Source organism: Rattus norvegicus, chromosome 2, assembly GCF_021556685.1.
Source record: "Rattus norvegicus strain SHRSP/BbbUtx chromosome 2, alternate assembly SHRSP_T2T, whole genome shotgun sequence".
Lineage (NCBI taxonomy): Eukaryota > Metazoa > Chordata > Mammalia > Rodentia > Muridae > Rattus > Rattus norvegicus.
Genome location: NC_141535.1, coordinates 146,464,962 through 146,492,278, shown reverse-complemented (window position 1 = coordinate 146,492,278; position 27,317 = coordinate 146,464,962). Strand labels below are relative to the sequence as shown.

At 37.5% G+C, this 27,317-nt stretch overlaps 1 protein-coding gene and 1 pseudogene across 7 annotated transcripts in view; both read left to right on the top strand.

The window, feature by feature from the left end:
- LOC147996270 (uncharacterized) overlaps nt 1-27,317 on the top strand; it is a 250,959-nt gene that overhangs the window by 79,426 nt on the left and 144,216 nt on the right. For 3 of the 7 annotated variants that reach the window (XM_087640439.1, XM_087640434.1, XM_087640435.1), the window contains 2 exons: nt 6,770-6,906; nt 8,831-9,269. In XM_087640439.1, the coding sequence (XP_087496565.1) occupies nt 6,770-6,906; nt 8,831-8,904 (211 nt within the window). In that variant the 3' untranslated portion in view covers nt 8,905-9,269. Of the gene's footprint in view, nt 1-6,769; nt 6,907-8,830; nt 9,270-21,571; nt 21,635-25,105; nt 25,146-27,317 lie in introns of those variants that run through there. The other 4 variants (XR_015674851.1, XR_015674848.1, XM_087640451.1 and 1 more) reach the window with 2 other exon arrangements.
- On the top strand, nt 11,257-11,395 carry LOC148006692 (U2 spliceosomal RNA; annotated as a pseudogene).

Sequence of the window (27,317 nt, the reverse complement as noted above, 5' to 3'; positions counted from 1 at the left end):
AGCAATGTTATGATACCTCTTTATAAACAACTTTGTTTACTTGGGTTAGAAGCCATAAAATTATGCAGAATTACTCTCTCTCAAAAGTTGAGAATTTTCACTATGACACCAGAGAGATGGGATTTGGAGAGATCTATCTGGTTTTTATTAATCCACTATTTTAAGCAGACAGATAATATTGTACACATTCATTGTGTACAGCATGTTTGAAAATGCATGTATGTTATAAAATTGACACAAAGATGTAGTTAATAAATGCATTAATTCACTTGTTTTCTATGGAGAAAGTCTAAATGTGCTGTTTTCCAAGAAAACTGTACATTGCTGTTGACTGTCTGTAATAGAACTCTTCAGTAATTCCCCTTAACTTGCAATTTCTCCTTAAAGCGTTAGCCAACCTTTTCAATCCACTCCTGATAACACCACTCTGCTCTACTCTTATGAGCTCTAGGTTTATCCATGCAAATGAGATCCCATGATAGGAACTCCTCTGTGTCTGGCTCATTTTACTATTCCTCCTAGGCTTATCTGTACTGTCATAAATAGCAGAAGTTATTCCTTTTTATTGGTGATGTGAATGCAGTTTTGTATTTATGAATATGTTTTGAATGCACTGGGTATTGACAGGTGTGCTGATTCTGCATCTAGGACAATATGAACAGTGATGGAACACATAGTAGGGCTAGTCTGTTCCATGTTCTGATTTCATTTACTGGATCATCCACAAGATTAACTCTAAGTGCATTAGAACTCACTCTCCCAGTTTCCACTATGGCTGTACTAATTCCATTCCCATTAGCCTAGTTCATGTTTCCTTACACACTAGCTCTCTTTTGTGTTTTGTATGATCACTGTCCTAAGGAATGAGTAATGTTTGTAACAATTGTGGTTTGTCCATAATCTTCCTGACAGTTGCTGACATTATACATTTGTTCATATAGCCATTGCCCTCCTGTGTGTCTCTTATTGAGATGCGTCTATCTATATATTCTGCTCATTTTACAACACTATTTCCTTTACATTCAGGTGTCAAATTTCTTTTGAGGTTTGGATATTTATCTTTTATCAATACATAATTGCTTATTTTCTCCGAATCCATTTCTTTTTCTTTCATTTTTATAACTCCATTGTTTCTTTTTCCTCTGCTATGTGTTGAAATCCCATTAAACTAGTTTTGTTCTCTCTATGCCTCTGCAGCCCAGTCTGGCCTTGACATATACAAATCCACCTGCCTTACCCTACAGTGCTAGTATCATAGGTCTTCATTACAGTGGATTGCTTTTTGTTTTGTTTTGTTTTTCTTTCAAATGCCTCAAGAGCCCGATTAAAATAGGATCGTTTCTCAGGAATTAACCATATGTATTTTCTTGTATACCTTTAAAAAGTAATTTTATACTTGAAGGTCTTAGATTTGCATTTGTATCGTTCTAGTTTTATTTATTTATTTATTTATTTTAATATTTAGTAATAGTGTGTGCATGAAAAGGAGAGAGAGAAGGAGAGCATAAAGAGGCAGTCACATGTCATGGCACAGAAGCAGAGGTCAGGGGACAACTTTCTATAGTACATTCTCCCCTCTCACTTTATGTGGAATCTAAGGAGTGAACTCAAGTTGGGGCCCAGAACTTGTCAAGCCATCTTGCCATTCCAGGTCAACTGAATGCAATGTGCGATTGTGAAAGTTTCTTTGTACTTTCTGTTCTTTTTCTTGGTCAAGAAATATCTTTTTAAACTATTAAAATGGTATTTGATGACTCTATAGCTTTGTAGTGTGTTTCAAAGTTACTTGATCTGATCACTTTCTAAGACAGGAAGAGGAAGTTTGAGTAAAAGTTGGGCTGACGACCCATGACTTTAGGCTTTAGCTCCCCTATGACTACTGAGTCATATTTAAAGATTGTTTCTTTTTCGATTTACCCAAGTTTTATAGCTGTTATTTGTGTTGGTTCTGCTTCATTCTTATATGCCAGGATTTACTTTTAAAACAAGAAGAGTTCAACAGGAAGTTATAGAGAAATGTGCCAGCAAACTCTGCTACACTAATTCCTAAAGGATTAGGAATGTTACAATGCAATAGCAAAACCAACAGTTTTACTGATAGCTTTACAGTCTGCAGAACTTATTAGCATTTATGAATTATATGTATTCTTATTTATATGTGCCTTGTATTCTATACAGAATCTGATATCAACACTAACACAGTCAACACCATAACTATACATTCACAAGACATTCTTTTGTTACTCAGCCTGGCCAAAACCAAGCCTTCTCTATTCTTTCCCCGACTTTTGCAGAAAATTATGAACACCTTCATCATGGGATGACTTTCTGAATTTTATCAAGAATGATATCTATCCTTTTGAGGTTGGCTGATTTTCACTCAATATAAGTTCCTTAATCTTCATGCAACACATTATATGCATCAATAGTTCATTTCTTTTTATTGATGAATAGTATTCTGTGGAAGAGTTATAGCATGCTCAGCTCAGTCATGCATCTATTTATAGAATACTTTATTTTGCAGTTTTTCTCTCTGAATTATATCATTCCTATATATAGTTGTCTGTATATTTATTGTGTGAAAATAAGATTTCAGTTCTCAGTGATATATGTCCTGAGAACAATTGCTGCTTCGTGTTATAAATCCAATTCTAGTTTTCGCAGAAACTGCCAAACTATTTTACAAAGGAACTCTGCTTCTGTGGATTCCAGTGAGGAATTTATAAGTATTTGATTTCTATTACAAAAATATTTTATCATTGGAATAAACATATAGTTTTAGTGTAGGCAGTTAGAGTTTGTAAGGTAAACTTCAAGAAAAATGACAGTTACAAGGGAAAGATAATTCCAAAACTATACAGAGGTTCCTTTTCAAAGGCCCAACAATTAGCTGATCTGCACATCAATGGGAGTTCAGGAAAGAATCCCACAGACAGTAGAGACTCAAAGGTACAGAGACAAAACACTGTCTTAGAAAACAGACAGCAGATAACCTAATACAATGAGACTGTGACTCAGTTTTTAAAATATCCTGGTTCACTATTGAGGAATATTAACTTTAGTTCTTGTTCCATCTAACAAGATAAGAACAAATTCCCAGTGGATCACATTGTTTTCAAATAACCATATGCAGTAAAAAAGGTCAAGGAAGTTTATAGGAATATAAAGCTATCTTCATACAAATTATGTCATTTACCATATCTGGCAGCAGAATGAGAACTATGAAGCATGCAGAGAAGCATGGAAATACAGGTTCGAAGAAAATGAGAAACTACTGCAGCTGCTCAAAATGGCAGGAGGAAGTATTCTCACTGCCTCATCTTTGGGTGTTCTTAGGTATTTGGTGAAGATTTTGCAGGGGGAGTCCAAAGAGTGAGCAGGAAACCCCGGTCGAGTGGAACATGAAAACATCCAATTCTGTAGAAGCAAACACTTAGAACTGTCAATGAGTTCCAAATATCTAGGACTATGCTGGGTTTCCAGTCATAAAATGAGAAGGAGCAAATAGGCACAAGTTAGCTCATATTAATTTATTTCACATGGTTGCTCCTCTTTCTGAGTATAGATTTTTGCACTACATGTATGGAGGGGCTTGTGAACATCGGAAGACATAGAGTTGTGACATACTGTGAGGATACTGGAAACCAATCCTGAACCACTATTAGCTTTTAGAACTGATGAGACATCTCTCCAGGCCCTGCTTAAAAGGTCTGAACATTTTTTTTTGTTAAAATATTGTCACTTGGGAGACTGGAAATCTCAGCATTCTGAGAACTAACTTTAGGGGAATACTAGTAAAATCTCTTACTCTAGCTAATAGTCTAGCAATAGTAATAGACTAGTAATACTAGATTTAGTCTAATAATGAACCATCTGGCTAGAAAAAATGCACAGTTTCTTTACTGAGACATTCTTGGAGAAGGCAGGCTTAGCGTTCTTTGACCCTGGGGGCTTCCTCTAGGGTCTTACAAATACCAGGACACTAGGACATTGTCCTAACAAGTCAGACAGAAGTAACTCCGTTCCATTTTTGTCCTATTCTATACCATTACTTAACAAGTAAAATACTAAAATATATTTTAACTAATATAGTTTCTACTCAGAACAAGAGTGGTAATAAACCCATTTATTTGAAACAGACATACTTATTGCAAATGGATTCTGAACTACAACTAGAAAAAGAGGTGGAGGAGGCATCACAGCTCATGGGAGTTTGACATGGCTTTGACTTTGTCTGCCCTCCGTCCTTTATGCTACTTTTCTATCTAACGGCACCAAGTCTCCAAGAGCTGTCATTTTTGCCTTTGCCTTTATCCTCACCTCACTGCCCTCTCTGCAGAACAGGGCTGGAGATGCCCCTCACAAGGCCCATGTGCCTGAAGGAAAAAAAAAAAAAACCTCTTTAGCTGAACTGTCCCAGAAAGGGGGAAAAAGCAAAACAAAACAAGCAAGCTAAACAACAGAATCTGAATGATTAATTTATTATTTCAGCAATCTTAGTTGAACAGTTTTCTTTCATTTAGATGTTATTCTTATTTGCCTAAAAACATGGCCTCTATAGGTTTTTTTTTTCTTGTTGTTGTTAAAGTTTGAATTCTGTCCTTGATAATAAAAAAATGGCTGTTATTGTGAAGGGCTTATTTAATTAAGTGAAGTTGAAAGATTGGACTCAATTGATTTCAGCTAAAGAATATTTTGATGAAGAACAACAGCCCTCCATATTCCTACGGAACACACAAAGGAGAGCGCCACTAGAACAGGATTAAGGGGTTAGCCTGCAGGGCCCTTGCTCCGGTTCCAATCTATGAGGCCACAGAATAATGGCTGCACCCCACTGCAGAATAGTGTATTTATAGAACTCCTCTGTGTGGGAACACAATATGAGGCTGAAGAGATCACTTTGTTAAGGTACTTCAGATAGCATGGCTACAAACTGAAGGATGCTGCTGAGAAGCCTGGCAAAAAGTAAACAAAGAGCTTCTATTTTTCGCACTAAGGGGTTATAGGAGGAATACATGGGGAATTTGGGTAAATCTGGCACAAGACAATAAACAAGACTGTGCTTCCCATCAGCTGGCTTTTTCCTTGACTTTCTTTCCTACAAAGTGCCCAGGCTCACCTTTAACTCCTGGTACTACTGTTTAAAGCAAAAAACAGTAAGGGGAGTGAATCATTTCACCTGCTTGCTACAAATATTATTAAACTTCTAAGTCTTGCAGTTGGCTTCTAGAATTTCAACGTGTGTATCAAGTCTTCTGTAACCAAAAGAGAATAATAACTGAGAGCAAGTTGCTTAAATATGAATCAAAAGTGTACAATACAAAACCATAGGTACTTTATAATTGTCCTAATATACTTTCTCGTTTAACTCATGAGAGATGCTTTGAATGTCATCTTCATATTTTATTGTATTGAATAAATTATTTAACAACTTCTTATTGACATGTGCCCTTTAGGGAAGGTTCGTTAAGATTCATAATCAACAGACATGCTGGGTTCAAGAATTCAGTACTGTCAGGGAGTTCCTGAAAATTAGAAGATTCACCGTACCCCTACCCAAAATCATAAAATCATAACAACTTCTGGGATAGATCCCCAGTTGGGGCAGTCTCTGGATAGTGCAGAATAATAGCTGAGAATTTGTAACACTCTATTGTAGATCTTCAGTTGTAGTTTATCATGCATCAGATAATTTATCCTTGGCGGTTGGACCCTCCTAATTAAGGTTGAAGTCTTCCATTGTCCAGGTAACCTTCTGAGCTCTGCATGAAATAGGTGACTCCCATTACCAACAGTGCTTCTTTTTCTTTGACCTGGTCTGGGGAGCCTGATACCCCTATAATTTCTACCTGCCAAATGTCATGTAGCCTTGGTGAGATTACAGGTTCAGATGAATTACTTCCTTCCTCTGGATAAGAACTTGTCCAGCAAGCACCTGAGATTCCTGGGATGCCTCTCCATGCAAAGGAGGCACTCACAGAACTTTAAACTCCAGCCAATGATTTTCACTTACACTGAAAACTCCTTTCCACTCTCCAAAGTCCATCTCCAAAGTCCTCCGTTTCACCCCGAATAAAGTGTAAGCATTCAAATCCACCAAAAATAAAGAAATCTGAACAAGCTAAGACCATCTCAGAGAGCTTTGTCATTGAAGATCGGCAGAGGTGTTCCCCTAAAAGAGCTACAACACTAAGGTCCTTGGAGAAGGCTTTCTCATCCCTACCCTCTCATCCTCTGCACTCACTCTCCGCTGTACCCAGATTCTGCTGAACTCCACCCATTCTGGACTGGTGTGCAGTGGTGTCTAGACACCCTGAAAGGGAGGAAGCAGAAGACTGAACCATAGCTGGATCCCCCAAACACATGCCCCATTTGGTCATACAACTAATGAATTTACACATTAACAGATGAAAGTTTTCATGATCGATTCTTGTATTGAAGTAAATAAGCAAGGACTAAATTAAAATATTCAGTACTTTTAGATACACAGGATAAACTTAGCAATCATGAGAATAATTAAAAGAATTGGCACTAAGTCATTCTGTAAAAATACGTACCAAGCTATTTATTGTCAATGCGAAACAAATGCTTAGGACTAAAACTTGTCTGTAGTTTCTGAGGTGGGGTCACAGGCATCATACATCTTTATAAAATCCTCATTCTAAGATCTCTGTGGAGTATTAATGACATGAATTTTGGAAGATTGTATATAAAATTGTAGCATATTTTAAAGTAACTTAAAATTCCTTTTATTTTTATTTGTGTATAGGGACATAGGAATACACTTGAGTACAAGTACCCACAGAGTCCAGAAAGTAACATTAAATTCCATGGAGCTGGAGTTCCAGGCAGTTCTGAGCCATCCAACATGGATGTTAGAAACTACTCTTGTGTCTTCTGAAAGAGGTATTCTCAACTGCAAAGCCAACTCTCCAGTTCCACTTGAATCCGTTTGTAACCTCGAAATACTTCCTCTCAGTGACTACAGACTTCAAGGAGAGCTCAAGCAGAAGCAAAACCCACAGATTTGATGTTTATGTCAGTTGTTGCTTTGAATGCAAAAGCTAAAAATCTTAGATTGTTCCGCAAGAAAGCAAGATTTGGTTCAGTAAATAGTTGTGTCTTTTTCTCAAAATCACTACTACACCTAAAATTCAAATGGATCTCAAAAGTAAACACAATCTTCATTTTGAGCACCTAGACTCTTCCAAGAGAGAAATATATTTCTGCCACAACATTGGACATCTGCCCTCAACACATGTCATTGTGGAAATCATGTATTCATTTACAATTCTTTGAGAAAAGTGAAACTAACCATTCCTATTCTGAGGAGGATAAACAATCCTGGGGAAGAAAATAAACAGTTGTTTCAACTGAAGAGCAATCCTGACCAGACCTAGGCAGTTGTACCCCTGTATTTAAAACGGTCATGGTCTCAACCAAACTCCCGTTGATTGCTAGCTACCAGAACAAAGAAAAAAATATGTTTCAGTTGTTTCCTTTAAATTTTGAAAGGATTTTAGGACAAAGTAAAGCTTGGTTCTAAGGTTTTATGTTAAATGGGAATTTTTTTTTTATAAATTGAACCCCTCAAGTGAAAAAGGTTGTTATATTAAAAGGTGGAATGAATGCCCAGAAAGACACAACTATTCAGCATCAAATCCATGCAGTAACTTAGGGTATAAGATGGAGATGAAAACATCTTAGCAACTGATCATTTGAGACAAAAATAAATGAATTGTAGATTGGTCTCCAGCCTTGTGAGTTGGGGCCAAAGTTAAGCCTTGGAAGACATAGTCTTCAGGACATTCTAGGACTCAGCTCCTCACTCTCCTATCTTTATCTTGCTAGCTATGAGCTAGGAAGCTTGGATCGATGTGTAATACTGCTGTGCTATACCTCCACCAACACAAGTACTGAGACCAATGAGACATGAAGCTGTGAGCCCAAATGCTCCCCCTTTAAGGTGATAAGCTCACATTGTTTGTTACAGTAATGGGATGTTAACATAATTCCCCTGTTCTTGTCACAAGGAATGGTGATCAAAACTCATTGCACGGCAGATGGAAAACACTTGATAGAAAGCAGAAAACTGTTTCATTGATGAGCTCCTGACAGGAAGTATGCAGCCTCAGCCAGTAGCTCCTGTGTCTGGCTAAAGCTGAAATGCTAGCCGTTAAAGCAAGGACATCAAGAGAAAATCCTCTTCACAGCCACCCAAAAGAAACATATGGAATCATTAACAGTCTAATATATGAGATACAATAATAGCAGAAAAACAATGAAATTTTGTTATATACTGGAAGGATATTCAAGGAGGCACTAGTTAAATCTAGAGATTTGCTTATTTGTGGCAAGACTCAAAGATCTAAATATATTAATCGCCTGTGTCTGGTTTTCTCCTTCTAGAAAGTATGTAGCTATCTACCAGTTCAACATAAGCAAAATGTGGTGGTCCACTCATTAAACAGCAGTGCATGAGAGGTTGAGGCAGAAAGATCATAATTTTTTCAGCAAGACTTGACTATATAACCGGACTCTTTGAAAAAATAAAATCAGCATCTCTGTGCCTAAATGGCCTTTTGCATCTTTATTAAACTGAAGTCTAGTCATTCTACAAAGATACTTACTGTGCCATTTAACTCACTAATTTAACTAGATATTTTTATCTTTTGTGTTTTTTCTTCTTACTTATTCTCTCATACAGCACATCTCGACTACAGACTCTCCCCTCTTTCTACTTCTCCTACTCCTACCCTACCACCTCCCACCTATATTACTCCTAGTAATGGAGGGTATGGAGCCTAAACTGGCTATTTTCTGCTACCAGGCATGGCATCCAGTGCTTGGACAGAGACTCCAACCAAGCCAGAAAACCTTCAATCCACAGCCAGTTCTTCCTAAGAGATGTGCTAGCCAATGGTCTTTCAGAGCTTGTGGGAGTGGCCAAACAATGATTGCTCCAAGGAGGTCTATCACAGAAGAGGAAACCCATGTTTGACACTGCCTGGATGGCCATGAACCAGAACCTGGATCTTTTTATTTTTATTATGAATTAAAAATAACTTAAGAAAAAAATTAAATCTCATCTTTTCCTTTTAATTACATAATTTTGCTTTTCCTTTTCCTCCCTTCAAAACCTGCTATAGACCTTTCCTTGCTGTCTTTAAAATGCAAAGCCTCTTTTAAAATTAGTTGTTATTACATGCACAAATGTATGCATATACACGTGTATATTCCCAAATACAGCCTGCTTTGTCTGCACAAAATTACTTGTATGTATCTTTATGGTGGTGACCATTTGGTATTAATAACCAATTGGTGTCTCTTCCCTGGAGAAGACTAATTGTCCCACTCTCAGCCTTCCTCAGTTTCCTGTAGTGCTATGTATTTCTAAATTATTTTACTAAGTATTTCATATAAACATAACTGTCTCCTCCTAGGTCATTCATATTCTAACCACTGCTGTCTTTTCTTTTTATGTAGCTTTGGTTAGTACTTAGGTTGAGATATCTCTCACAGCTCATGTAAAACCATGCCAGGAAGTTTGGTATGGTAAAGCAGGTTGAGAGTCAGAGACTAGGTGGCCACATACCAGAACCTTAGGTGACTCAGCTCCCTGCCAGACTCCTGACCTGGAACATGTGTCATGCCTCTCACACAAAAGAAACATGTCCTGTAGGCTCAAGACATAGTTCTCCATGTTAATGAGGCACCTAGGGGCTCAGAGGGCTCAGCTTCCCTTCACAAACACTCCTCCCTGAAATAAAAAGGTATTTAATCTCAGGCACACCCTGAGAAGTGGGATGTGGTTTTACACATCCATTTTCTGCCATGACAGTAAACTGTTTAGAACCACAGACTGTCTCTTTTCACCAATATCCACCATGAGGAGCCATGGATCCATGGAGAAGGCCTTTGCCTACAGAGCTGCAGCCTAATCTCCCACCGAAGGCCTCTCCTTTCTGCTCCCAGCCACAACCACCACCAAGCCTTCTTTTGCCAACTAAGCACAATGACCCCCACTGAGAAGACTCCCTTTTCTGCTCTTCAACCACTCCCAGTAGCAGGCAACTGGATGTCCTAGAGCCTGAGAAACCCAGGACCCTGGCCTCAGTGCTTCCCTACAGCCCAGCACCTGTTCCAGTGGGTGGGGAAAGCACAGTGAAACTCCCTGGATTCTGCCTCACCAAATGCCATGCCCTGCAGAGAAGACACAGACTAGATACTTTAGTCAATGAAGTCATACATTCGGGCACTAGAAACTTCAGCCACTTCTCTACAACTTTTATTTCTTTTCTCTCTCTCTCTCTCTCTCCCTCTCTCTCTCTCTCTCTCTCTCTCTCTTTCTTTCTTTCTGTTTTGCTTCTTTTTAAATTGGATAGTGTTATTTACCTTCCAAAGGTTAGCTCCCTTCCGGGTTTCCTGTCCATAAGTCCCCCATCCGATAACCCTTCCCCCTGCTTCTATGAGAGTATTCCCCCACCAACTACAGACCCCTTCCCACCTCCCTGTCCTGACATTCCCCTACACTGGGGCATGAAGCCTTGGCAAGACCAAAGACTTCTCCATCCATTGATGCCCTACAAGGCCATCCTCTGCTACACATGTGCCTGGAGCCACGGGTCTGTCCATGTGTACGCTTTGGATGGCAGTTTAGTCCCTGGGAGCTCTGGTTGGTTGGTATTGTAGTATTTTTGTTTGTTTGTTTGTTCATTTGCTTGTTTTGGCTTGCTTTTTTTTTTACAACAAATTTAAACAATTTAATACTTGGTTTTTCCTAAAATATAAGAACTTAAATATTTTAATATTATTAAGGAATCAGTTCAACAGTAGATGACATTATGGTTTCTCTACTAATATAGATGTTTTTGCTTAAGTTTTTAGTTTACATTGTTTGTTAAAATTCACATGTTTTAGTTACATAAATTGATGATTTTTTTAATATTTACTCTTTTTTATGGGATATTCTTTGTTTACATTTCAAATGTTATTCCCTTTCTTGGTTTTCCGTCCATAAACCCCCATCCTATCCCACCTCCCCTTTCTTCTATAAGGGTATTCCCCCTCCCCAAACACCCATCTCCTCCTGCCTTCGACTCAGACATTCTCCTACACTGGGGCATAGAGCCTTGGCAAGAACAAGGGCTTCTCATCCCATTGGTGCCCACCAAAGCCATCCTCTGCTACATATGTAGTTGGAGCCATGGGCCTGTCCATGTATACTCCTTGGGTAGTGATTTAGTCCCTTGGAGCATCGCTTCTCGGCCTTTTGGCTAAGATCAAGTGTAGTCCCTTGGAGCTTTGGTTGTTTGGTATTGTTGTTTTTATGGGGTTGCAAGCCCCTTCGACTCCTTCAATCCTTTCTCTAATTCCTCCAATGGGGACTCCATTCTCAGTTCAATCATTTGCTGCTAGCATTCACCTCCGTATTTGTCATGCTCTGGCAAAGCCTCACAGGAGGCAGCTATATCTGGATCCTGTCACCATGCACTTCTTGTCATCAGCAATATAGTCTAGGTTTGGTGGGTGTATGTATATATGCTGGATCTCAACGTGGGACAGTCTCAAAGATTGGCCATTCCTTCAGACTCTGCTCCAAACTTTGTCTCAGTATCTCCTCCTATGAATATTTTTGTTTCCCCTTTTAAGAAGGACTGAAGCATCCTCACTTTTGGTTGTACTTCTTCTTGAGCTTCATGTAGTCAGTGGATTATATCCTGGGTAATTCAAATTTTTTGGCTAATATCTGCTTATCAGTGAGTGCATACCATGTGTGGTTTTTTTTTGTGATTGGGTTACCTCACTCAGCATGATATTTTCCAGTTCCATCCATTTGCCTCTGAATTTCATGAGGTCACTATTTTTGATAGCTGAGTAGGAATCCATGGTGTAAACACACCACACTTTCTGTATCCATTCTTCTGTTGAGAACATCTGGGTTCTTTCCAATTTCTGGCTATTATAAATAAGGCTGCTGTGAACATGGTAGAGTATGTGTCCTTGTTATATGTAAAAGTATCATTTGGATATAACCCAGGGGTGGCATAGTTTGGTCCTCAGGTAGTACTATGTCCAATTTTCTGAGGACAGACTGATTTCCAGAGTGTCTGTACCAGCTTGCATTCTCACGAACAATGGAGGAGTGTTCCTCTTTTTTCACACCTTTGTCAGCATCTGTTGTCACCTGAGACTTTTTTATCTTAGCCACTTTGACTGGTGTGAGGTGGAATCTCAGGGTTGTTTCAATTTGCATTTCCCAGATGACTAAGGATGTTGAACATTTTTTAGGTCCTTCCAGGTCCTCCAATATTCCTCAGTTGAGAATTCTTTGTTTAGCTCCGTACCCCATTTTAATAGGGTTATTTGATTCTCTGAAGCCTAAGTTCTTGAGTTCTTTGGATATATTGGATATTAGCCCTTTTATATGTGTAGGATTAGTAAAGATCAGTTCCCAACCTGTTGGTTACCGTTTTCTCCTAATGACAGTGTTCTTTGCCTTACAGAAGCTTTGCAATTTTAGGAAGTTCCATTTCTCAATTGTTGATCTGAAAGCATAAGGATAACTTTTCTTCTATTAAGTTGAGTGTATCTGGTTTTATGTAGAGGGCCTTGATTCACTTGGACTTGACCTTTGTACAGGGCAATAAGAACGTATTGATGTGCATTCTTATATATGCTGACCTCCAGTTGAACCAGCACCATTTGTTCAAAATACTTTTTTTTTCCATTGTAAGGTTTTAGCTCCTTTATAAATTTCAAGTGATCATATGTATGTAGGTTCATTTCTGGGTCTTAAATTCTATCCCACTGATCTACCTGCTTGTCTTTATACCAATACTATATAGTTATTATCGCTATAGCTCTGCAATATAGCCTGAGGTCAGGGATGGTGATTCCCCCAGAAGTTCTTTTATTATTGAAAATAGTTTTCACTATGCTGGTTTTTGTATTATTCCAAATGAATTTGCAAATTGCTCTTTCTACTTCTATGAAGAATTGAGTTGGAATATTGATGGGGATTGCATTGAATCTGTAGATTGCTTTGGGCAAGATGCCAATTTTACAATATTAATCCCGCCAATCCATGAGCATGGGAGATCTTTCCAATGTCTGAGTTCTTCAATTTCTTTCTTCAGAGAACAGAAGTTCTTGTCATACAGATCTTTCACTTGCTTGTTAAGAGCCACACTGAAATATTTTATATTATTTGGAACTATTGTGATGGGTGTCATTTCCCTAATTTCTTTCTCAGCCTATTTATACTTTGAGTAGAGGAAGGTTACTGATTTGTTTGAGTTAATTTTATATCCAGCCTCTTTGTCGAAGTTGTTTACCAGGCTTAGGAGTTCTCTGGTTGAATTTTTGGGGTCGCTTAAGTATACTATTATATCATCTGCAAATAGTGATATTTTGACTTCTTCCTTTCCAATTTTTATCTGTTTGACCTCTTTATGTTGTCTGATTGCTCTGGCTAATACTTCGAGAACTATATTGAATAAGTAGGGAGAGATTGGGCAGCCTTGTCTAGTCTCTGATTTTAGTGGGATTGCTTCAATTTCTCTCCATTCAGTTTAACGTTAGTTACTTGTTTGCTGTATATTACTTTTACTATGTTTAGTTATGGGGCTTGAATTCCTGATCTCTCCAGGACTTTTATTATGAAGGGGTATTGAATTTTGTCAAATACTTTCTTAGCATCTAATGGATTTTGCTTTGAGTTTGTTTATATAGAGGATTACTTTGATGGATTTCCATATATTGAACGATCCCTGCATCCCTGGGATGAATCCTACTTGATCATGATGGATGATCGTTTTGATGTGTTCATGAATTCAGTTTGTGAGAATGTTATTGAGTAATTTTTCATCAATATCCATAAGGGAAATTGGTCAGAAGTTTTATTTCTTTGTTGGGTCTTTGTGTGGTTTAGGTATGAGCATAATTGTGGCTTCATAAAAGGAATTGGGTAGTGTTCCTTCTGTTTCTATTTTGTGGAATAGTTTGTAGAGTATTGGTATTAAGGCTTCTATGAAGGTTTGATAGAATTCTGCATTAAACGCATCTGGTCCTAATCTTTTTTTGGTTGGGAGACTTTTAATAACTGTTTCTATTTCTTTAGGGGGTTTGGGACTATTTAGATGGTTTATCTGATCCTGATTTAACTTCAGTACCTGGTATTTGTCTAGAAAATTGTCCATTTCATCCAGATTTCCAGTTCTGTTGAGTATAGGCTTTTGTAATAGAATCTGATTGTTTTTAGAATTTCTTCGGTTTCTATTGTTATGTCTCCCTATGTTTTGTTCTTTTTATTTTTTAAGGCAGCACATAATCTAATATTGTGTCTACTTTAAATTAAATTCCCCATTTTTGCCACAAGCATAAATTCTTTTACCCAACTATAACTGCTTATTAATAATTTCTAATTGATGTCTCCTTTAAGCTCCAAGTTTTTGGTAAAACCATTGATTTTGTTCCTAATTTTAGAGTAGGTTTCTTATACTTTACTTTCTTTAGTGTGTGTGTGAGGTTATAATTACATCACTTCTCCCTTCCCATTTCTCTCTCCATATTCTCCTATAAATTCCTCCTTGCTTTCTTTCAAATTTAAAAGTAACTGGTTTCTTCAATACTAACCTCTTCCATGAAGACACTGTGTGATTTGACCAAGCCTGTTCAGTCAGTGAACAGGTTATCAGGGGAGGGAGTAAGGATTGAAAAAGAAAGACTGACTACGTTATAGCATGACTCCTGCTTGCACTAAAGCAACTTTATTTTCACTGCGCCATATTTCTACCCCAGATGTGCTGACATAGGTAAAATTATCTCTCCATAGCATAAGTAATGAAACAATAGATATCTTGTGCAAGGCTCAGCAGACATCCGTTTTCCATATAAGACTATTTCAAGAACTTCCTTATGATGCACATGTCTGGGGTCAAGAGATTCTGCACCCAGGCAGTTCCTGTGATTGCTTATCTAAGTCCCTCCTAGTCTGCGTTCCTTAGCCTTAAGTCAGTTTGGCTGACTGCAGCTGGCTCTCCACAGTGATTATGTTTTAGAACTCCATACACATGTAGTACAATATGAAAGTTGAAAGGTAGATGTGTCATTCTATTACTAACATAGCTTAATAACTTGCTATTAGAAGGATGTAACATGCCAGATGATGAAAATAAAAGAAGGATCTGTCTTTTTGTCAGAAAACCCATTTTCTAGTGGGAATTTGACTGCTGGGCTTTGATCCGAATCTGTTAACTTTTACCCCAATCTTAATTATTTCTTTATATTGCCTGATTTTGGATTTGGCTTTGTTTTGCTTTTCAAGACTGTAAGGTACAAAAATACTATTTAAGATCTTTGACTTTTATTTTGGGTACTTATGACTATAAATTTACTTCTTAAACTGCTTTAATCATGCTTTGTATGTTTTTCTTTCTCATAGTTTTCTTTTCATTTCAGTCTGGGAATTTTTTTAACCCTCTTTTGACTTCTTCAATGACCTATTTATTATTCAGTAATACATTGTTAAATCCTGCTGAGCCTATGTTCCCTTATGTTCAGATATAACACAAATTGTTATTTCAACTTTCCTATATTTGATAACTCTTGGTATGTGTTCTGTTATATGATCTATTTTAGAGGAAGTCCAGCACTCATGAGAAAAATGCCCATTCTTGGTATTAAAGTAGAATATTCTATAGGGTTTTTGTTTTGTTTTGTTTTTGTCTGTTTGTTTCTGTTACTGTTTTAACAGTAACATTTTACCTATTGTGACATTTAGCTCATGGGTTTCTCTGTTTATGTATTTATTTACTTTTGTCTCAATGTGTTGTCAACTACTGAATATATGTTACCAATGTCATTATTATTACATTGGTATAAATCTTCGACTTTATATTTGATATTATTTATCTTATAAAGCAAGGTGTGCATCATGTTTCCATTTAATGTATATGTTTAGAATCATGTCATTTTAGGGGAATGTTCTTTCCCATAATCAGTGTGACATGACCTCCTTTACCTCTTTCAATTATTTTTGTCTGGGGCTCCGTTTTCCAATTAGGTAGTACAGAAGAAAGTCTGTTTTCTGGTTCTATTTATATATGGTATTGGGACAGTGAAAAATACTGCCTACATAATGACAGAAAATAGCTCTGAGTCATACATGCAAGCATTTTCAAATCTCCAAAATATATAAAGAACTATCAAAAGTAAATAATAAAGCAACCCAATTAAAAATAAGTCAAGTGACTGAATATTTCTCTAAGAAAAATATATAAGTAACTAATAAGTTTACTAATTGTTAGAACATTGTTTTTCTTGGCAACGTCCTTAATGTTTGAGGGTTGCAACCACTTGATGGCATGACAGACATTTTTCCTAGCCACTGTACTTTCTTACAAATCAAAGGAATATAGTGATGCTACTCAAAAAGGATGCTGTAGGCACATACAAATGCAATCAGAATGACGTTGCACCAACATCCATGGATGTTCCCTAGAGGACCCCAGTCAAAATGCCCTTTTTCAAATTGGTCAACTGAGGAGTAGAGGTCATCCTCAATGTCACAGATAGTTTGGGTTCTACGCATCTACCTGCTGAGTCTAGTGTTCATGTCATTTCTGAAGCAGCTTTCTTCCTAACATAAGAAAAGAAACAACAGGTTTTTTTTCTCCTTGGATGCATTTTGAATGTTTAAATTGTTTTTTTTTAATACAAGCAGAGCAAGACAAATGTTACTTTAATGAAAGAGGGAGTTCTTTCACAATCAATAATAGATTGTTTATCATTTGTCTCATTCATGGTCTATTTATATCATACTTATTTTAATATTATTTTGGATATTCTTTAAATCTCATTGACTAAGAAATGGTTCCCAAATGCATGATGCATATAATTAGCCTATGCTAAGTGATAAGACTTTGTAGCCCCCCCTCTCTAAAAAGAAAATACCCATTGTGACCAGGAATCAAGGCAATTAAACATCATTAGCAAGACTAAGAGCTTAGAAAAAATGAACTCCATTCAGTTTGACAAAATGAAATGTTGAACACACTGAATAACACAGAGACATGAGAAGGGGTTCAAAGAAGTTCTTCATACACACTAAACGCCCTGTACTTTAGAGAAACCCAGGGCTTACTAGCACTAATCTGTAATAAGGGAATGGACCTCAGGTTGGGTATACTGCAGAGTCCTCATAAATTACCAGCCAAATCAGTCACTGGATGAAAGTCTAAGTACATTTTATGTACTAATAAGACTTTAAGAGAAAGAACCATGGTTCATTACCTTATATTGTCCTCTCTCTCTCTCTCTCTCTCTCTCTCTCTCTCTCTCTCTCTCTCTCTCTCTCTCTCTGCTGAGTTGCCCATTACAGGGAAGTACTCACTTCACACAATATCAACCATAGAGCAAGATGGCTGTGCATTTTAGGGTAAAATTGACTGAATGTCTAAATGTTTCAAACACCAAGATCCACTGCACTGCAACCTTTATATTTTAATATTTATTTAATTTTTTATGTGGGCACGCGTGTACAAGTGTATGTGGGTTTGTGCTTATGTGTGTCTCTGTGTGTGCATGGTATGTTTGTGGCATTTGTGTACAGATGCCTGTGGACATCTGAAGACCTGTTCCCATAGAGCTAGCATTACAGAGAGTTCAAAGCCACCCTCTGTGGATATTAGGAACTGAACCCAGGCCTCCTGAAAGAGCAGCAAATGCTTTTAACTGTGAAGCCATCTTTCTATCTCTAAGACCATTACTTTCTTTGATTCCTGTAACTTGAAATCACTTTGATGATGTGTTCTGCTTAACACTTAAATGTTATCTATCTCACAACAGTTGACCTGTAACTGTGGAAACTGGACTCAGTTCTTGTTTTTCGAGATGCTAATTTTAATGACAACTGTATCTGATTTCATTTATTTTTAAATTAGCCAAGTTTTCTTTTTAAAAAATTAACCAAGTTACATAACAGTAAATTGAAAATGTATCCACAATATTAACAAGTATTCAGAAGATCTGACCCACATGTTTTAGAGTGGGTATATGCCATGGGAGTGGAATAAGCAGTTGCTTCTTGAGTGGCATGGTTCAAATTAGAATTTCATTTCCTAAGTTTGGATAGTTGAGAACCATGAAGTATAGCAGTGGAGGCATAATTATTAAGCATCAACACCAAAAGGTCAAAATCAACACATGCTTTAACATGATACATTTCCTTAATTGATATTAAACAAATAAAAGCATATAGAACTTTTGAAAGACCCTCAAGTACACCTATTTTAGAATTGTAAATTCTCTAAGTGTGGAAACAACAAGACATAATATGTTTCTGACTTCATTATTTTGTGGACCATTAAAAATTAATTTAATGATTTAGATTTAATTATATAATTTACCAGTGTGTGCTATTGTTGCTGGTGGTGAGGGGAGAAATGGCATGTTTATGTGTGTGGGAGTGTCTGTGTCTGTGTCTTAGAAGAAATTTTTCAAGTGTTCATTCTCTCCTTCATTGTGTTGGTCTGGGGATTGACCTCTGGTTATCAGGCTTGGCAGCCATCACCTGTAACCACTGAGGTATCTTACTTGCCTTGTTTGCAATATCTTAAAAATAGTATTTTGAATAGATTTGTTTGGGGGAAACTAGTACACATGTATACTTAAAGACAGAGATGTATATTTAAAGTACATTGCAAGTCTTCTTTTCTGTTCACTGTGTGAGGTTCAAGAAGGAAGCTGTCATATGCAAATCATAAAGGAAACCATCATACACAAATCAAAATGGCAACTGCATCCAAAACTATACACCAGCAGACCGCAATCATGATTTCCCAGCCTTCAGAACTTGAAGCTACATGTTTATGCTTAAACAGCTTATGGACACGGTAGGGATGACAATATTTAGGGATACTGATGCACCACTGAACCTAAATATCAGATTTGAAAGCTGAAATGTAGATTATTTAAGAATAAAGGCAAGGAAGAAATTCCTTGGAACAGATTCCCAGCAGATAAAGAGAATTTCACGTAATGGGAGGAAACATGTAACTGGAGTTATCTACTTTATGGGTTCATCTTTTTCCATCTTTTCCTCACCCTTTCAATCTCCTAATACTAGATAGAAGAGCAAATATTGATAGAGGAAAAAGGGGTGATGTTTATCCTTAGTCCACTTCCTGCTGATTAAGGGTGTCAGGTTCCTTGGGGCAACATTGATCTTTGCTGGCAGGATATCTAATTTTTTTCACTTTCATATTTCTTCTTTTCACACCTATTTAATAAACCACAACAAACAGCCAACAACCCACCTTGCATCTTGGGACCCTATCTTCTGAAGGGTTTCCCAAGTCCCAAATATCACTCAAACACAGAAACTATCTAAAGCTGGAAAAATCACACTCCTGCTAGAGCACAAGGCAAATCATAGTCAGCTGCTCTGGACTATCTCAAGCACTCCCATATCCCACACCTTATTATAAAACAAATATATACTTTTATAATATTTCTATTTAAGAAAACTGTCACCACAGAATACCTTTATCAAGGGAGATGGATGTATGGATGGATGGATAGATAGATAGATAGATAGATAGATAGATAGATAGATAGATAGATAGATAGATAGATATAGAGATATTTGCATGTTGGTGGATACTCATGGATATCAGAAAAGGGCAGGTAATTGTTAGCTTAAATAAGTAGGTGATGCGAACTGAACCTGGGGCCTTTACAAGAGCAACAAGAACTCAAAATGATGAACTGTTTCCAGCCCTCATCACTATTTTTACTGCATTTTATTTGTATCATTTTGTTTTATTTTATTTTGTTTTGTTTTGCAAGAAGAACATTCCTTTTGAGTCCAATTAATGAAAACTCAGATGAGAGAAATAACCTCAAAGTACAGTCTTCTGTTTAGCTTTCACATTTTGAGGACTTCATCTGGTGAGTGCTCTGTGAGAGCATAGTCAACGTCTGGAACAGCATCAGTCAGAACCACCATTCTTAGCCTTATTGGAAGAATGATTTATACAGTAGCGTGAGGAGCAGCAAGATGTGTGCTCACTTCCAGCTGGAGCAAGCATGCCGCACTGATCTATTTAATAATTACTGAATAAATATTTACAGCGACGAGATAGTCTTGCTTTAAAGCTCAGGAAATTATAAACTGTGATGTTTATATCTGGTTGTAACAAGTTTACATTTTTGTCTTTAGAAAAAGAGAATTATTCATGTTATAACAATTGTATTGATGTTAGTGTATTACAGGAAGTTCCTAATAGAGTACGGATTGTTGAGTTTCTGCCCGGTGAAGTTTAGTAGAGAGTCAAGGATATTTTTTCTTTCCGGTTTGTTTAATCCTACCCTGTCAGCTCTTCTCTCTTGTACTGGGTAAGAGTGATAAAGCTTTAACTAGTTTACTGATGCTCCTGCTAAAGCAGAAATGTTGTTACCATTCCATATCATGGAGTTCAGTAGCATGTGGTTTCATTATACTCAACCCTACAGAAGAAAAACATACATAACTGGGCCAAATAATCATTTAACTTCTTGCAATAGCTTTTACAAAACCATGAATAGGCTGAAAGTACTTGTCTTGGTTAGGGTTTTACTACTGTGAACAAACTCCATGGCTAAGGCAAGTCTATAAAGGACAGTATTTAACTGGGCTGGCTTACAGCTTCAGATGTTCAGTCCACCATAATCAAGGTGGAAGCAGAGCAGCATCTAGGCAAGCATGATGAGCAGAGCTGAGAGTTATACATCTTCATCTGAAAGCCGCTAGCAAAATACTGGTTTCCAGGTAGGTAGGATGAGGGTCTTAAAGCCCATGCTCAGAGTGACACACCTATTCCAACATGTCCATAGGTCAACCCAATGCATACAATCCTTCATTGAGACTTTCCCACCCTGGTGATTCTACATTATATCAAGTTGACAATTAATGCTAATCATTCCAGTGCCCTAATAAAATAAGCCATTGCATTTCAGTAAACGTAGATCTTCCATAGTGAATGAGTGTTGCGTGTGAAACATGTACTATTCACACAATAGTGAATTCATTGCTGCCTTTGGACTTTCTAACCTCAAGTACTCACATCTACTCCAACAGGGCAACAAGTTCTAATAGTGCCATTTCCTGAGCCAAGTATATATAAACCATCACAGTACTAGTAAGAAAAAACTTGGGTTATTTCAAAATAAACAGGTGCATACTTCTTCAGTGTTCATTCTTCAGAGACTCCATCTGCATCTTGATCAGTAACCATTTTCTAACTACACATAACAATTTCTTCCATGAATTTCACATCCAGTTTCCATTGTGGTCATTGTTTCTCTGCCTCTTGATTTCTCCCTTCATTGTACTCCCCCAATATCAAGACCCTTCCAAATATGACATTTATAACATTTAGATGGAAAAATAAACACAATAAAAATGTGCACAAAGAAGTTTAAAATGTGTTGTTGAATTGTTATTGATTAATTAATGGAAGTTCTTTTTTGTCATGTAAGCTAACTTATGATCTTTCTGTTTATTGTTGTTTTCTACTTAATTCTACAGAGTGAATCTGTATGCTGTCTCAATGAGCCATCAACCTAACCCCTGAGGAGATGAAAGTAAGAGGTAAGGACTGTAAGTGGTGATAGGATCATGAGAGCATGGTTTCATGAATGGAATCAGTGCCTATTATAGGTTCATTTATGATGTGATAAAATACCCTAATAAACAGCTCTGTGGTAAAGTTACTTAGGCAGAAGACTGAAAGCTGTCACATCCATTCATAGCCAGGATAGACAAATATTTCAAGCATGCTTGTTTGCTTGCCTCTTTCTCCTTGGGTTCATTCTCCACTCTGATCCTATTCAGAAATGCCTGTCTCTCCATCCACAGTGAACTTGATCTTTGAACATGAATTAACTTAATTAAGACAATGCATCCTCATGTCTGTAGGTCAACTGAATGCATACAATCCTTCACTGAGACTTTCCACCCAGGTGATTCTATATTATATAAAGTTGACAATTAACACTAATCATTCCAGTGCCCTAATATAATAAGCCACTGCATTTCAGTAAACTTACATCTTCCATAATGAATGATTGTTGCATGTGAAACATTTACTATTCACACAATAGTGAATTCATTGCTGCCTTTGTTTGGACTTTCTAACCTCAAGGACAAAGGAGTAACCACCATTTATAAGCCTCTAAGTGTACTGCAGTTTGCGTAGATGAATGCATACATCATTTTATACTGCTTTCTAAACTACTCAGGTTACCTTCTTCAAGTTGTTTTTCCTATTACAATTTACCAGTGATTGTCTTTTGGTGTCTGTCATTTATAAACTGTTGTGAAATAGGCATTGATACCTCAAGTATAGAAAAGTCAGTGTTAAGAGTCTGAGGTTCATGGGCACGATCTAATGGGGGAAAATCTGGTACTAATGAATGAGGTGAGAGAAATATGACAAAAGTTTCCATAATCAGCATTCACAGACACACCCAGACCTTGGTGAGCACATGTAATTTCATTCAAAATGATTGAGAAGCTATTGGAGAATTGGGAGCAGAAGAGTGATGTAGGATATGCATCTTCTGAATTACTACTATGAAAAAAATTAACTTTTCATAAATGCAGAATAAAATGAAAACCTGTTAAGTACAAATTAACAACACCTATTACCAAGACAAGAGGATGGAGATTGGCCTGGGGTGTCAACAGTAGAGGTGGTAAGGTGTGGCCAGAGACTGTGTTTGGAAAGTAAAACTCTAAGAATTGCTGATAGAAGTCGTAAGAGTTGGAAAATGAAATGTACCACGAATGACTCCAAGAAGATAGTACAGCTCAGATAGGGAAAACCACAAATTCAAATTTTCCCACTCCCACTCTATGAAACTCTTCCCCAGGTTGTGAAGAAACTCAACAAATTAAGGCTTTCCAATGTTGTACTTGATGATTCAATGTTTCCTCCTATTTGATAAATCTTCATAGTTAGTACTAAACTCATTGTTATAGAACAAATGCATATAGTGTAACGGCTGGTATCATTAGGGATTTGTCCCCAGAATATGGAATTACTAGGAAGGACGGATCCTTTAAAGGATCCTTAAAGTGGGGGTCTGTTTGAAGGACATTAGATCACTGATTCATACCATTGAAAGAGATATTGGGGTCCTGGCTTCTTCTCTCTGGTTGTTTTCTTACACCAAGAGGGGAGCAAGTTTGCTCCCCACCAACATATTAGCCTTGCTTGGCTCACACCAATGTGGTAGAGCATCAGAGACTAAAAACCTTTGAATCTTTGAATCAAATATATTCTTAAATTATTCACAGGAGCTTAAAGATAACATTATTATGGAGTTTCACATCTTAAGATGATTATGATGAATGATTTATTGCTATTTACCAAGATAGGCACTATTTCATTCAAAATTCCCTTCAAGGTTGATCTAATGGTACAATTTTCAGTAAAAAAAAAAAAAAGAACAAAAGAACAGTAAATAAAACACTGAACTGATCATGAAGTTGGTTCTTCAAATTAGTCTATGACTTTGAAGTTCTTCGTTTCCATTTTGTGCATCAGATATAGTGACTTCCACCTGCTCTGTCAGTGGCTGAATGCATATGCAAAATATTTCACAAATGTTTGGTAATTGGTTAACTGAATAGTACATAGCTGCTATATGTGGACAAGGAAATTATTTTGGTCTCTTATTAACCACCTACTGATTTTTCCATGAGGCTAAATCTTGTAATTCTATTTCTGCCTTTTAATGGTTTTATCTATTTTTAATTAAGCTTCTCTAGAAATATTTAACTTTGAAGCCTAAACACATTTTCTAATTAAAGGATCAGGACAGAGCCTGGAATTATCCCCTGGCTAGTTTTTCCTAATCTATTTACTTAATTTTCCTTAGAGAGTAAGTGTGAACTGAAGCATGTATAATAATAAAAACCAAAATGCTGTTTCCACCTGAACTTAAAAAGTCAACAGAAAGAACTCATCAGCTGCCATTAGGTCTGAAACCCAGATGGTCAGAGGAGACAGACCATCACCTGATTTTGTTAATTTCTTAAGGAAATGCTTAATGTTGAGATGGATCCTTTGGAACTGAACACCAAATATGTTCCTTCCAGAGGTTAGTGTAATTAATTCTGGGGGAGTGATAATTTTAATGCATCACCATTGTTTATCTAAAGAGAACAGGTACAATATGTTCTGATATAATGTGGTGCACACCATTAAACTCACCCTTTTAATAGGAATTCAAGTACCACTACCTTAATATCTGGACATGAATTGCATTCTTAGAATTACCTGCTGTAAGTAGTGGTTAACGATTCACTCAAAAAAAAAGGGGGGGTGGGTTGGGGATTTAGCACAGTGGTAGAGCGCTTGGCTAGCAAGCTCAAGTCCCTGGGTTCGGTCCCCAATTCCGAAAAAAAGAAAAGGAAAAAAAAACATGTACACATTCTGATTTCATCTATACTACTGTCCTTAAGTACATAGTTTTTTTCATTGTATACTTGTGACAGACACTGTGGTTAGTGCTTAAAATCATCCTATTTAATTTTTTCTAAATCATTTATAAGTTAAATGAATAAATACAAGGCAGATAAACTTTGACTAATATCCACAATAAATAATATACTAAAACTTAAGAGTGGAAATAGTGTGGCTTAGAAGAGAAATGGTTTTCAAAGGCTCCTCAAACCCAGAGGTTTGAGGGAGTGATTATTTTTCAAAGGCTGTGTGATCTTATCGGTGGATTAATCCAGTAGCAGAATTAAAATGTGATGTCATTATTGGGAGGTGTTAGAAAGAAAGAGGTAGGACCCAGCTACAGAGGGTATATAGCTCATTTGGAATGTGCCCTGGAAAGGTATACCTTGTCCACAACTCCTTCTTCTTAGTCTCTATGCCTTCTGTTTACAAGAATTTGAGGAGCTTCATGTCACCTCATGGCCCTGACATAATGTTCTGTCTGTCTCACTGTAGCCCAGAAACAAGAGTCCAGTCAGTGATCATAAACAAAAACTTCTAGAACCAACCACCAAAATAATTCTTTCCTCACTTTCTGTTGTTTGTAATAGATTCTGCCACAGCAATGAAACCTAAGCACCTGGAAATAAGGTAATTTAAAGCACCATCATGGAAAGTAACTAATTCTATAGTGGGTTTGGCCTAATGCTGCTTATATTATATTTATTTGGGTTGCCAAAATTGTGCAAAAATCTGAACGTAGGCATGTAAGACACTGGGGGACCCTGCCCCTGGGTTGGCCCTGACTGGTAAATAAAGTTATCAGTAGTCAGTTGATGATGGGCAGGGCAGACAGAGGTGGGACTTTTAGGATTCCTGGGCAAGGGCTCAAGGAAGGAAAAAGAGGAGATCCACTATGCTAGTAGAAGGTGAGAAGATGCTACACCTGAGAAGGTGCTGGACAAAAAGCATAGCTACTATAGGAGTCTGAGGATCGCAGTCCAAGAGCCAACCCCAACCCCCACTGGGTCCACGATAACAAAGATGAAATGTAGAATTTATTAAGTAGTAACTCAGGAATAACAGAAGGATGTGGATTAGCCACGTGGAGGTTAAGAAGTAGCCCAACCATTAAGCTGTTTTAAGCATATGAAAACATAAAGACTATGCATGTGTGTCTTTCATTCGGGAACCCAGAACAGTAGGGCAGGTAGCTAGAGGAACATGCTGCCAATGCCAGGATCAACTTGAGTAATTAATTGGGTACTGCTCCATATTTTTCTTTTTTCTTTTTTTTTTTTTTTTTGGTTTTTTTTTTTTTTTCGGAGCTGGGGACCGAACCCAGGGCCTTGCGCTTCCTAGGCAAGCGCTCTACCACTGAGCTAAATCCGCAACCCCGCTCCATATTTTTCAACCGTTAGATCCATCAGTGGTTCACATTCTTGAGAGAATCTGTTTGGTCTAACTTGGATCTGGTGTCCATCCTGCTAAGAAGTTTCCATGTGGTGAATACTATTTCTTTATTTTTATTTTTTATTGGATACTTTTATTTACATATTAAATGTTATCCCCTTTCCAGGTTTCCCGTCCATAACCCCCTATCACATTCCCCTCCCCCTTCTACTATGAGGGTTCATCCCCTTACACTGGAGGGAGAGCCTTGGCAGGACTAAGAGCTTCTCCTCCCCTTGGTACCCAACAAGACTATCCTCTGCTACATATGCAGCTGGAGATATGGGTCTGTGCATGTGCGTTTTTGGGTGGTGGTTTACTCCTTGGGAGCTCTAGTTGGTTGGTATTATTCTTGTGGGGTTGCAAACCCCTTCAGTTCCTTCGATCCTTTCTCCAACTCCTCCAATAGGGACCTCGTTTTTAGTTCAATGATTGGCTGCAAACATCCACCTCTGTATTTGTAATGATCTGGCTGAGATTCTCAGGAGACAGCTGTATCAGACTCTTGTCACCATGTACTTTTAGCATCATCAATATTGGCTGGGTTTGGTGGCTGTAGGTATATGGGCTGGATCCCCAGGTGGGGCAGTCTTTGGATGGCCCTGATGGCCCTTCCTTCAGTCTGCTCTCCAAACATTGTCTCCATATTTCCTCCTATTAATATTTTTGTTCACCCTCTAAGAAACTGCACTTTGGCCATTCTTCTTGAGCTTCATGTGGTCTGTGGATTGTATCATTGGGTAATCTGAGCTTTTGCGCTAATATCCGTTTATTAGTGAGTACATACCATGTGTGTGGGGTTTTTTTTTGTGATTGGGTAACCTCACTCAGAAAGATACTTTCTAGTTCATTTGCCTAAGAATTCAAGACATTGTTTTCACAGCTGGGAAGAATGCCATAGTATAAATGTACCATGTTTTCTGTATGCATTCCTCTGTTGAGAGATGTCTGGGTTCTTTCCTGCATCTAGCTATTATAAATAAGGCTACTATGAATATAGAGGAGCATGTGTCCTTCTTATATCTTGGAGCATCTTTTAAGTATATGCCCAGAAGTGGTATATCTGGGTCCTCCGGTAGTACTATGACAAATTTTGTGAGGAACCTCCAGACTGATTTCCAGAGTAGTTGTACCAGCTTGCAATCACACCAACCATGGAGGAGTGTTCCTTTTTCTTCACATCATCAACACCATCTGTTGTCACCTGACTTTTTGATTTTAGGCATTCTGACTGGTGCGATATGGAATCTCAGGGTTGTTTTGATTTGCATTTCCCTGATGACTAAGGATGTTGAACATTTCTTTAGGTGCTTCAGGGCCATTGGATATTCCTCAGTTGAGAATTTTTGTTTATTTCTGTACTTCATTACG